We start from the raw sequence: 13,272 nt of genomic DNA, 5'->3' as shown, positions 1-13,272 counted from the left end.
GCCCGCGACCGTTATCCGGCGGCGGGCGCCCGGCGCACGCGCGCCGCTCCCGCCCCGCCCGCCCCGCGCATGCGCGAAGCCCTCGGCGCCCCGGCGGCGCTGCCGCACGCGGGGCCGGGTTGCATCACCCGGCGGCAGGGCGGCGGGGGCCTTCCCGGGGCTGCCCCGCGCCGCGCCTGAGCCGCCCCCTCCCCGCGGCGGTGCTGCCGGGCGCCCCGCTGCGCCCACTGCGCCCACTGCGGGGCGGCCCCGCGCCGGGCCCTGCCCGCTGGGTTGGGGAGCGCCGCGGGGCTCGGTGAGGGCGGCGGCGGCGCGGAGCGGAGCCGGGGGTCAGGCGGCCGCGCGGGCAGCCCCGGCTTCCTCTGGCGGCCAAGATGGCGGGGGACGAGGCGGGGGTGACGCTGGGGCAGCCGCACCTCTCCCGGCAGGACCTCGGCACCTTGGTGAGGGAACGGGGCGGGACGGGCGGGGGCCGGGGCCGGGGGCCGGGGGCCGGGGGCCGGGGGCCGGGGGCCGGGGCCGGGGGCCGGGGGCCGGGGCCGGGGCCGGGGGCCGGGGGCCGGGGCCGGGGCCGGGGGCCGGGGGCCGGGGCCGGGGCCGGGGCCGGGGCCGGGGCCGGGGCTCGGGCTCTTCCCCGGTCTCCTCCCGTGGCCGTGCGGGCCTTCTTTTTAGCCTCACACCCAAATACGTGGATCTTCCTCAGCGTAATTTAACCTTTTTGTGCCGTAACTAAGCCTGTTAGTCTCTGCCAGTGAAACTTGGCCGTCTTAGTCTCATGCTTAAGTACGTTAATTCCGTCAGTGGAGTTTGTTGATCGTTTCAAAAGGCTTCTGAGCCTCCTCCCCTCGCTGCTGGGGTGTCGCTGCTGGCCCTCTTCGGCCCTTTTTTCACTCCTTTCCTGCCCTTTTTTCACTCGGCCCTCCAGTGCGGCCCCACAAGCTGGCCGGAGCTCGTAGTTGAGCTTAGCGTCATGCCGGTCTCGAAGAAGAAATCGCGTGCGCGCCTCATTGCCTGCTTGCGGAACGAGTTCGGCGGTGACAGGGTTCGCACCGAGCCGTGCGTGCCCGTGGTCCTGCGGCGCAGTGCCATCTGCAGGTCGCCGTCCCGCCGCTGGCCTCGGCCAGCCTGGCCGCCCTAAGGCAGGCGAACGAGAAATACAAATGTGACCGCGGTAGGTGGGCAGAACTTGCTTTGCGCCCGAACGTTTTATTCGTGTAGTACTCGAGAATATAGTGGGTGATATTACAAGGTTACGGTTAACTTTATTTGGTTGTTATGTAGAGAACCTGCCTGCATAGCCCTGTAAACACTACGGGATTTCACAAATACTTACATCCTGGCTTGCAGTGAAGGCTTCCTGGCTTTGTGGAATCTTCCCTTGAAGCCAGCAGCTCCTCCATATAAATTCAGTGCAGTCGCTATACTGAATGTATTTGGCCAGGTGCTACCAGTAGGTTCCAGCAGCATTCTGCTGAGGACGACAATTTTTTTTTTTTCTGATGGGAATAACAGTATTTGAGGAAAAAGTTCTCATTCAAAAAATCAGAACAAAACCGTGGTGTTAATGACGTCTCTGGACCTACTTACTCCAAAGCTGCAAATATACACATAATTATGTATTTACTATAATGGAACCTTAATCTTGAAGAAAATTTAACAAGTGTCTATTGACAGACATTTTTTAAAAACATAAGTACAGTTGGCTGTGTAACCCATGGAAAGTTAATTTGCATTTGCATGTTGCGCCCAGTTCAATTTGGGGATGGGTGCAGGGTATTTTTGGTTTTAGAGCTTCCTTTGAATCTTTTTGTTTTGTTTACTTTTCTTCCTTCTTTCTTTAACACTTTACAATCTCTTCTGACTGTACGCTTTTGTTTCCTTTTTGTCCTATTTTGTATACTTTAAAAATGAAATGCATAACTAGAGATGTTTTAATGAGCTTGGCTGGATTTTGCTTAATGGAGCTACTGGATAAATTTTAAGCCAATACATATAGCACTCTAAACATTTAAATCTAAGATGAATAAATTGTAAAATCTCCTTCATACAGGATGTTACCAAGCTGACGCCTCTGTCACCAGAAGTCATCAGCAGACAAGCCACAATTAATATAGGTAACAACAAATTCCTAAAAAAAAAAAAAAAAAGAGGGGCCGGGGGCATAGTAATGTAAGTCTTTGTGGTGCTCATGTGTTAGCGTATGGTACCCATGTTGAAAAAAATTAAGAAATTCTTACTGAAGCACAGTAATGTAGATAAGGTATTCTTATTATAAATTTTGTCAAGATGCAGGAAGAGACTTGTCAGATCATTTTAACTTGAAAAGCACAGTGATTTTACTTCAAGAACACCACTTTGAATGATGTGGGGTGTAGTTGCTAAAATAAAGTTTATTATACCTCAAGATTACATGTTGAAATTACTTTCATGAAAATGCAAATCACAACAATGCAAAGATCTGTGCATCGAGAGACAGTTCTAGGATGTCGTTTGTTTAAACAAAAGCCTTTAAGAAACCCATAGTTATTGTGGTGGTACCACTGGGCTTACTGGCTCCAGAGAGTTTGGGGTAATTAGGTGTTGAGCGTAATTGAATACTGTGCAAATTAAACAATGGCTTATTGACAAATATTTGCTTTTAAACCATAGGTACAATTGGCCACGTAGCCCATGGAAAGTCGACAGTAGTCAAAGCTATATCTGGAGTTCATACTGTCAGATTTAAAAATGAACTGGAAAGAAATATCACAATCAAGCTGGGCTATGCTAATGCAAAGGTGAGTTATTGGTAGAGATAGAGGAAAAATGTTGCTGATATATTTCAGGGTGGAGGTAAGCTTATAAATAATTATAGGTTAATTAAACTTCTCAATTTTTAAAAATTACTTCCAGATTTACAAGCTGGATGACCCAAGCTGTTCCCGACCAGAGTGTTACCGATCCTGTGGAAGTAGCACCCCAGATGAGTTCCCTACAGATATTCCTGGCACCAAAGGGAATTTCAAACTAGTCAGGTAACTGCTGTAAAATGAGCGGTACAAATTGTATTTTCTTTATTTGCATTTCCTTTACAGAAGTGAAAATAGTCAGGATTGAGCTGTGAGCTGAATGATAACAGACCGCATGCTCATAGATGCTGAGATTGGGCACCCCTGATCTAAGGCATCATTTAACTTGCGTTGGTTTTATTAGTTGTGGTGCACCATCCAGCACAGAGCACAACTGTGTTCTCTGTCATTGGGTGTTTGCAGGACTCTGAAGTGAAATGATGCTTTGTTCTACTCTTACCATAAGTGCATTTTTCAAGCCACTAGAGTAAGAATTAATGTAGACTTTGCAAACTCATCGTTAAAATTCATTTCTGATGTGTGACCTTTTAAACCCTTTTTTTCCCATAGAGCCAGAAAAGTTTTCCTGGTTCTAAAAATGAATCTGTTAAAGTCTGATTCTTTGTACTGGAGGACAGGTGTCCTTGATTTACTTCACAAGCATAGCATGGTCATTATGCAAGCATCATAATCACAGCCGTGGTTGTGTGAGTCTGTACAATGATTGTTCAAATGAGAGTAGTCACAAAGGCAGTTGTATGACAGGATTCCTGGCTCATGCTTACGTATAAAATACGCATTCTGCTGTAGTCATGTATTTCCTCCTTTTCCTCAGATTCCCGGTAGAGCACTAGTTCTAACAATAGCTTCTGTCGGAGTGTGATTGTTGTGCAGCCATTGTTAAGCTATTGCTTTAAAGCTTTAGGTTCTTTATCTTGCTGTTTATTTACTTATTGTAGATTTTTAATGTTGTTGGCGAAGCGGAAAATTAGTCTTTTGCTTTTTGGTGGCATGCTGCAAGGTTTCTTCATTAAACAGGTTCACACAAGAATGTAGTGCATTGACTGTTATCAGCTGCACAACAAATCCATAAGATTGGAGCTAGCAACTGCAGTGCTGTCTCTGGATAAATCTTTAAAGTGAATTGTAACCATGTAAAGATGCATAATTTTCTAAAATTGGAGTGTGAGACATCTTAAAAGAGATAAGAGAAATGGCATATAATGTGCTATATCCTGTGGTTTTTTGTTCTGGTGCATTTAAATCTAGTCTAATTTCCATGTAACTTTTTGAAATATTAAAGCAATAACTAGTATGAATATGTGGTATTGAACCTTAGAACTCAGAAAGCTTTTCTGTAGCCTTTCCATAGTCTTTGTGTTCTTCTGTGTATACTTTTAATATATTACTTCTCAGCAACTGTCTTGAAATTTTGTTTGCTTCTTTATTTACTTAAACTTGTTCTCTTCGTTTTTATTTATTTATTTTAACTTGTGTATCTGCTTAACCATTCACATAAATTGGAGAAGTTGTTGATAATTGGCTTTTGGATTTTTCTTCCTTTCTTCTACAACAGGCATGTCTCTTTTGTGGATTGTCCTGGCCATGATATTTTGATGGCTACTATGTTGAACGGTGCGGCAGTAATGGATGCAGCTTTACTGTTGATAGGTAATAACTGTTACACGAAAGCAGGGCTCTATTTTTCTAATACCGTAAGGCAGCTTTATATGGGTTTTGAAATCCAGCGGGGTGGGGCGAGTGGATAAAACAAGAGAATGCTTTTGAGATGTGTATAAGAAACTTAAGTGATGTTACAGTGAAAATACTCTCCAACAAGCTGTCTTTTTTTTAAACTACAGCTATACATACTCAATAGCCTGGTAGCCATCAGTTGGCCAAGATGAATCTCTGTAGTAGAATACTACTGTAACATTTATATTTTATGGAAATGCATTGGCTACAGTTACTTTTGACTTTTCTCTGAAGCTTCAGTTTGCTTTAAATACGTAGTCTTAGTCATATAGGAGAGTACACAGACATCAGTATGAACAGTGAATCCAGGTGAATATGGGCAAAATCCAGGATACAGGAGATATAGCTTGATTAAAACAATTGCTCTGATTTGCCACTGATCAGAAGTGAGTAAAACTCATTTTTATATGCCTGTGAAACAATGTAATGCTCTACAGGGATACATAGCAATTACATTATCTGGACAGGGCATGTCAACAAACAAGAAGGGCAACTTCAGATACTGAAGTTTAAATAGTCTGAGATAACTGATAAACAGATGAATGACAGTTTAAGTCTAGAAAGTGTGATAGACCAAACTTAAGTGAGATTAACCATCATAATGGCGCGTTGGGTCAACGTTGGTTTCTTGGGTGGCCAACTGTACTGATAACTGCCCTTTTCACGAACTTAATATTTTTGCTGTCTGTCATACAGTTTGGGGATGTTGCTGGTTTTATTGTTAGTGATAAGAAAACATTAAAGAATTTTAAGACCTTTCTTGAAAGGTCCAGTACAGTCAGTACTGAGATGTCTAGAGACCTAGAGGATGGCATGATTCAAGTAGATGTGAGTTAGCTGTCAGCACCTTGGGAAACTTTAAATCTGTTTCTGTTGGGAGCAAGTAGAACGGCAGACTGTTCTTGCAACCACTCATCTGTCATACTGTGTGGATGCTGAAGCCAGCAGTTCTGGGAAAGTGTGGGTACTTCACATGTAGCTTACTGGGGGATGACTTTTTTTATAAAGGCACAACAGAAAGATGTCTTAAGTGCAGGAGTTTTGTCTGTCTCTCTAGTTTCTTTATCACAGTCCCTTTTCTTCTTTCAGCTGGCAATGAGTCATGCCCTCAACCCCAGACCTCAGAACATCTAGCTGCTATAGAAATCATGAAACTGAAACATATTTTGATTCTGCAGAATAAGATTGATTTGGTGAAAGAGAGCCAGGCTAAAGAACAGTATGAACAGATTCTTGCATTTGTACAAGGTAAGTTTTCACCAGCAGAAATCCAGTCGGTGGTGGAAGTTATTCAGTGCTGGGACATAGAGATGTTTTTTTATAAACATGTAGAAAATCCCTTTACTTAGACGTTACTGGTGTACATGGTCTGTTAATCTAAAAAAAAAAAAAAAAGCCACTGGAGTTGTGCTTCATGTTTTGGTTCACAAAAACTGACTGTAAAATGAATACCAATGTATCAAATGTTTAGATATCTGATCTCTCTGAGGAAATTCTCTCAAGACTTTTTCTGCTCACCAAGAAGCAGATTACCTTTCACAATTTTCATAGAACAACTGTAAAACTTCTCTGTATGGAGTTATCCAGTCGCAACATGAAGGTTGTTTCAGACTGCCTTGAAAAGTAGGTCTGGCTGGCTTGAGCTAAGATGTTGAAGGGAAGGGTGTATGTTGTGATACTGCTTTGGGAAATATGTGTAAAGTGTGCTTCAAACTTCATTTGTGCTTTTAACAACGACAGAACACTTGGTCGTGCTTGTATAAATACTATATTAAGACTTGATGTGGAACTTGTTCTAGGTACAGTTGCAGAAGGAGCTCCAATAATTCCAATCTCAGCACAGCTGAAATACAACATTGAGGTAGTCTGTGAGTATATAGTGAAGAAAATCCCAGTCCCTTTGCGAGACTTCACATCCGAACCAAGGCTTATTGGTATGTAAATGCTTATCTTTGGGCTTTTGTGATTAAATGTTTCCTACCTTTACCTACACTCAGAATAGCATGTTGCAGAATGCTCTGAAAAGGGGTGGGCTTAAAAGGAGCATTCAGTTTGCTCTTTAAAACTCTTTTATGAGAGCTGTATAATTTATTGATAGCTAAATTAATCCAGTTAAATCTATCCAAGGTAATTGTTCTTTTGTATATATTCTGTGTGTCCAACAGTAGTAAAATGCAATAAAGATGATAAATTTGTCAGTATCTTACACATTAATTGCTGTGAATTTAAGTTTGATTTAACAAAGTATTGACAGGCTGTTTCATTTGAAGAATAATTTACATGAAAATCCTATAGTTAGGGTAGCCTGGTTAAATTTTCTGTATTAAAAAACCTCTGTTCTTGTACAGCATATTTTGAAATCCAGTTCCACTACAATAAAACCACACTTTTGCCTCTTCCCCCCCAAACCCACAGAACATGTTCATAGTGCATATGAATGGAGTACATTAAAACAAGGTTACAAAGAAGTTGACGTTGTGAATATTGAAGTTTTCTAAATAGCTGATCATTGCTTTCTTTTTCAGGTATTGATATTTAACTTAATGTGTGTTATGCAGAAATAGATTTTTAAAATACTGTTATACATATGAGCTGCTTAAATGGATTGAGAATGAATCAGCTAAATATTCATGTTTTATTCTCTCTGAATTATGTTTTCATAAATAGTTGTATACCTTCATAAGGATAAGGAAGCAATCAAAATTGTTGTTGAAAAAACACGCATTCTTTGAAAACTGGCTCTTAAATATAAACTTGTTTATTGTCCTTTTCAGTAATTAGATCTTTTGATGTCAACAAGCCTGGCTGTGAAGTGGATGACCTTAAGGGGGGAGTAGCTGGTGGCAGTATTCTAAAGGGTGTTTTAAAGGTAACCTTTTCTCTCTTTTTGGAGATTTTTAGTGATAATGAGTAGTTTTTGTACATTTTTAGTACAAAATTAATCTATGTAGTTGATTTTCTCTTGAACAAGAATACAGTCAGGTGGCACCTATCCTCATTGCCACTTTCCTGTTTTAAAATACTGTAACAAGAAACACTGATTTTTTAAAAATTATATTTAAAATATATTTCTATATTAACTTTTATTACTAATGATACTGTTTTCATTGCTTAACAAAAGTTGAGGGATCTAATTACTTTTTCTCTGTCCCACTACTCTTACTTTCTCAATTATTCTGTGGAGGAAGGGGAGAAACTTTAAAGGTACTTCTGAAGTGTATGTGGGTTCCCACAGGTCTCACTTCCCTACTTAAGTATTCTGTAAATATTTTTTTCTTGTGGAATACTGTCAGTGGGTGGGAACTTTAAAAGTTACTATATTAGGCTGGAGAGCAAACTGTCTTTGAACATTTATTTGACTGACTTGTATTTTCTTTGTCTTGTTTATCAATGATCAGTTACACAGATCGAATTAACTCAATTTTTATTGGTGCTGTAACACTTCTAAATGAAATGTCATTCAAAAAAACTTAAAATTTATATGTTGGAATTAAAGCTGATAAATATCCTTTGCAAAAGCAGTTATTTAATTGGAAGGAAAAGCAATTGTTTGAATGGCTGTAAGATACAGAGCTTTAGGTATTTTCTGGCTTGCATTAAGCAGTGCCGAAGTCTTAGAAGTTCTACAGTAGCCCAAAACAAAGGATTTGTATTAACAGTAGGCCTTGGAATAAGTTGTCTTACCTACGACTAGTAGTTTCTTCATGTTCCTGTGAAACAACCTGTTAACTACTTTTTCACTTTTGTAATTAGGTTGGTCAGGAAATTGAGGTCAGGCCTGGTATTGTGTCCAAGGACAGTGAAGGGAAACTCATGTGTAAGCCAATCTTTTCCAAAATAGTGTCACTCTTTGCAGAACACAATGATCTACAGTATGCTGCTCCAGGAGGTCTTATAGGTAAGGATATTCTCTTACAGAAAGATCTTCCTGTTTAATGCTTGTTGAAAACACTTGGTTACTGAAATTCATTGCTAAGTGAAACCAAAAGGGTTATGAGCAATTTCAAATACTTAGATGTAGAAGGAGACAATGTGTGTGACAATTAGATATTTAGGAAATAATTTCCCTGACTGTCACTAGCCAACTTATATCAACTTGAACTGTTAATTGTATCAGCTATAACGGTAGAATATCTCTTCATGTGTTTAGACAGATCAGTCTTGCTGGCATTCTGAAAGGGCTGTCCAAGTTCACAGGGAATTCACAGTACATTCTCAGTTTACTGTTTTCAGGTTTCATTCAAATGTTTTAATACGTAAATGTGACACCTACCTTTCGATTACTCCTTGGGACTTTCCTTGTTATGTTGTAGGTGTTGGAACTAAGATCGATCCAACTTTGTGTCGGGCTGACCGAATGGTAGGGCAAGTTCTTGGTGCAGTTGGAGCACTGCCTGAAATATTTACAGAGCTAGAAATTTCCTATTTCCTGCTGAGACGACTATTAGGTGTGCGCACTGAAGGGGACAAGAAAGCTGCAAAGGTCTGTACCCTTTTTTAAAAAAAATAAAAGGTATTTCATGTATTTTTTTCTGATTTCTGTTTTAATATCTTGTGCTAAGTTTTATTAATACCTACATTTTTGATGTAGTAATTTTGTTTCCCTGTTTGTATACGGTTGTTGCAAAAGTGTTACCTCTAATTTTACAGAATAAAGCTCTTCAGAGGAATAGGAGTTCATGTCAGAGTAGCTTAAAGTACTATAAAATAATATACATATGCATAAAATACATATGCACATCCCATACATATTTTGTGGGGGATATGTATGGTTTTTGCGTTTCTCAGCTGTATCGTTTTTGTGGCAGTTAGGTAATAATGTTCAATACTGTCTGTGGTATTTTTCTTCATTTGAGGAATTGTGTTGCTAAATAATGCTGGCTTAGTGTGAGCAGGCTATTTTAAATACTAAAACTTATTTTTCAGAGTTTTGTATGTCTTGTTTCAGGTGCAAAAATTATCAAAGAATGAAGTTTTAATGGTAAACATAGGATCCTTATCTACTGGAGGGAGAGTCAGTGCAGTAAAGGCTGATTTGGGGAAGATTGTGTTAACCAACCCAGTATGCACAGAAGTGGGAGAAAAAATTGCCCTGAGTCGACGAGTTGAGAAGCACTGGCGGTAAGCTGACAGGAAATTGGTAGAATATCTGGCTGTTATGATCTAAACACAAAAAATGAGTGGATCTGATTTTGCTCTAGAATAGGAATTTTAAAAATGGATATGGATTCTCCTAACACACTGACACCGTAATTGTGGGATGCTTCCTTTTATTCTCCAATCCTCTTTTAAAAGAAGCATTGTAGATGGGTAGATATCTCCCCTTAACAGACGAGGAAACATCGTGAGGTTTCGTGGCACTGCCAAAACAACCATGCTGTAATTGAGCTAACAGCAGGCAATCTTGGTGGAGTGGTTTGAAAACTCAAGTAACCTTAAGCCAAAGCTTGTCATTATGCACACACAAGTCAGTGGTGTTCAGCCTGTGGAGCTGAATGTGACTTGTAGTGTGACCTTAAAGTAACAGCAGGGGAGTGGAGGAGGGACATACTAAGGTTCCAGTATTTCATGTGCTCTGGGCAGAGAGAAAAAATATATATCAGCTGGTTTGATCTGTTTAATTTACAGTGTAAAATGGCTGAATGTACAGAAGTATCTGGAGGCAAAAAATGATGAGTGGATTCAATTGATGATTAATTTTAAGCTTAGTGCTGTACTGCTCTTTAGATGATTATGCGTACTGTAACTGTTATGTATTTATTCCGTAAGAACATAAGGGTATTTATATTCCTTGACCCTGCACAGCTCTTGCAGTATGAGGGGAAAGTATAAGGGAACAGGAGCATTCACCCAAGAATTTCTTACTGTATGAAAAAGAACTGAGGCTTTAATATCCGTGGATGGGTGTTTTGGTTCAACAAGAAAGCATAGACAAGAATTTGGTGCTTGCTGTCTTGAAGATAGCTGATAAATCGGAAAGAGGAATCAGGAAACCCTGCGCAGGGTGAGCAGAAGAAAAGAAAAAGATAAGTTCTTGAACAGGAGAAAGAAGAAGGGAAAAGAAATAGAGAACCTAAATTAAGATAGCAAAAGCAGAAAGGAAGAGGAGAATGTATTGGAAACAGTGCTTTTTTTTTTTTAAAGCCAGCGACTGTCAACTTATGCAAATTTTAATGCAAGTTTTGTTCAAAGGCATCTGTCTTTCGTACTTCCCACTCATAAAACATAAGCAAAGTTTGCCAAAAGGGCACTTGTCTCTATACAGTTGGTATTGTGGGAAGGAACTTGTTTCCTGAGGGAATGGAGTACTCAAAAGGTGGTAAGAAAGCAAGAAAAGAAGAGGAGAAAAAATAGAAAATAAATACATAAAGGCATAGAAGTTAAGCAGCAAATGGCAAAGCAAACAAGATGCACTCGTGATTCCAGGGAACACTGATTCCAAATGTGGATTAGTTATAAGCTATAAATATGGTCCCAAAAAGTAGGAAATCCAATGTTAAGTGAATGTGGTTACTTTATTCGGTAATTTGCTGATGTCCAGAGAGACCCCCTACTGTTAGCAAATGAAACTGAAATGCACGTGGTTCCTGTGCATCTCCTTGCTGAAAATCCAGAATGTATTAAAGATAGTTGTGTTAATAATACGGTCTGCCTGCTGACTCTGTAAATGAACTTAATCATAAATTCTTTTAAGTATGTTTTTCTGGGGTGGCAGTGGCCTATAAAATGGGCCTTAAGAGTACTGAACTTTCCTGAAAATTGATTTACCTTTTTAGGTTATAGTTTCATTAAGAGTTAGATTTGTTTATAATCTTTATAATGTTTATAATCTTACTGCAATCTTGTCTGAATCCTTACATTTTTATTTCTCTCTGGAGGTAATGCAGCACTTTCATATGGGTAGAAAGACATTTAGCTGTAAGTATATTTACGGTCAGCTATTGCAACTTATGTTACAAAACCTTCAGATTTTTAGTTCGCTGTGCGAGGTGCATTCTTAATTGATTACAGTCATGCAGATGTTCTTTGTCTCTCATCCGTAGATCTTGCAGGATGTTTTGTGAGGAAGGCAAGTGGGGAAAAAATTCAAAATGTGTGAATTGAAGGCTTAAGCATAATAGAAGTACGTTGATTTATTCTGGATTTTTCTAACTGCTATTAAAATAATATAAACTGTTTTTCTTTTTACAGTTTAATTGGTTGGGGTCAAATCAGAAGAGGAGTGACAATCAAGCCAACTGTCGATGATGACTGAAGAACGAAAAAGAGTGCTTCATTTTTAAAGATGAAGTGCCTATTTCTATCTACTTTGGAGGGGGTGTATTTTCACAATGGAATCGGAAGCTGTGCAAACATTATCTTTGAGTTGTATGGCTCTCCTTGTACATCTTATTGAATTTTACCCTCTTACTAAAATACTAGTCATTATCACCATTAAAAGTGTAAAAGAAATGTTGTAGAAGTGGGTTTCATTATCCACGTTTTAGTAGAAGTTAATTGTACATGTCTCATGGCATGTCTAATTTATGTTTGCTCTTTCAGACATATCTGTTTAATATCAGTCAAGCTGGCCCCAGTGTAACACACAAACCATAAATCTGGTATTGAAATAAAATAATATCACTTATTTTCATTAATTCCTAAAACGTTTTGAATAACAAAAGAGAGCAGTGATTGCTCAACCAGTACAAGAATTAAACAAGCAAATACCATGCTCTCCTGGAAGACTAGTACCCTTTCTCCACAACGTCTTGGTTTATTTAGTCAGCTGTTTACAGCAGAAACTTTCTTCTGAAGTCTGTATGGTTCTGACTTTAGGATTGTGATTGTAGTACACTTTATAATTAAGATGGCAGTGTTGACTGACTTATATTTGTCACTTTCAGTATTACAAGGAGCTTTGGATAAACCCCCAAAGGAAAACCACAAACTGGATCTGAATTGGCAGTACTTTTTTTTGAACTTGCTTTAGAATGGGTTTACAAAAAGAACGGGATTAACTTGAAGCATAGCTGTTTATCCTTGTGGAGCTTGTGAGCAACCTGGCATATTTTAAATTAAGCTATTGAGCAATTATTAGCTGTGATCTTGAACTATAAAATAGCTGGAAAAGGCAGTTAAGGGAATGATTTTGAAGGAAAAAATCACAATGAGATGAGAGGTATAAAAACCACTTTTGCTTTCCTGGATCACATACTCCTTAGAAGAAAACAATGTAATAAACTTACTGTAGGGTGCTAACACTCATTCTTTTAGATTTAACTTCTTTTCATTTGTATTAGTGTAATTAGTTGTAGGTATTTTATATAGTAGACTATTTAGCAAGTCATGCTGCTTCCCATATTTTTACACAAAGTACTGTGTTCATTTTCAAAATCTGGTTTGAGCTACTGTGTTTAGGATGGCCAAGGGCATTCTGAGGGTAAATATTGTTTCACTCATCAAAACGGACTTCAGTGGAGCAGATTGGTTCTGTTAATGATTTCACACTGTATTTTCTGTTGCCTTATTCCATCTACATTCCTGTACTCAGTTTCTCCATTTGTAAAGTACTTCTACCTCACACAGTGTTGGGACTAAATGCGTTGATTTTTGTATAGTGCTTCTCCTTTTAAAAAGTGTCAGATACAGTTCTTCCTGATTCTCCTAGTACTTGACCAGTGTACAATGAACATGGATATTTCAAAGA

The 13,272-nt window shown here is 39.5% G+C and overlaps 1 protein-coding gene across 1 annotated transcript; it reads left to right on the top strand.

Moving 5' to 3' along the window:
- The first annotated feature begins 265 nt into the window (after positions 1 to 265).
- Positions 266 to 12,216, top strand: EIF2S3 (eukaryotic translation initiation factor 2 subunit gamma). The gene is made up of 12 exons (XM_066980719.1): positions 266 to 443; positions 2,051 to 2,114; positions 2,650 to 2,777; positions 2,893 to 3,014; positions 4,405 to 4,499; positions 5,673 to 5,831; positions 6,383 to 6,517; positions 7,358 to 7,452; positions 8,337 to 8,481; positions 8,897 to 9,066; positions 9,532 to 9,704; positions 11,775 to 12,216. Exons 1-12 carry the CDS (start codon positions 375 to 377, stop codon positions 11,836 to 11,838), a joined length of 1,419 nt encoding a protein of 472 aa, XP_066836820.1. The 5' UTR covers positions 266 to 374; the 3' UTR covers positions 11,839 to 12,216.
- Positions 12,217 to 13,272: the final 1,056 nt, after the last annotated feature.

Source organism: Anser cygnoides, chromosome 1 (assembly GCF_040182565.1).
Source record: "Anser cygnoides isolate HZ-2024a breed goose chromosome 1, Taihu_goose_T2T_genome, whole genome shotgun sequence".
Lineage (NCBI taxonomy): Eukaryota > Metazoa > Chordata > Aves > Anseriformes > Anatidae > Anser > Anser cygnoides.
The sequence above is the reverse complement of the archived record's forward strand: the minus strand, read 5'-3'. Positions and strand labels throughout refer to the sequence as shown.

Bases quoted from the DNA above. Each gene is read 5' to 3' on its own strand.
- EIF2S3 (XM_066980719.1), top strand. From the start codon at position 375: ATGGCGGGGGACGAGGCGGGGGTGACGCTGGGGCAGCCGCACCTCTCC. The intron at 444-2,050 runs GTGAGGGAACGG...TCCTTCATACAG, and splicing joins GGCAGGACCTCGGCACCTTG to GATGTTACCAAGCTGACGCC. The intron at 5,832-6,382 runs GTAAGTTTTCAC...AACTTGTTCTAG, and splicing joins GATTCTTGCATTTGTACAAG to GTACAGTTGCAGAAGGAGCT.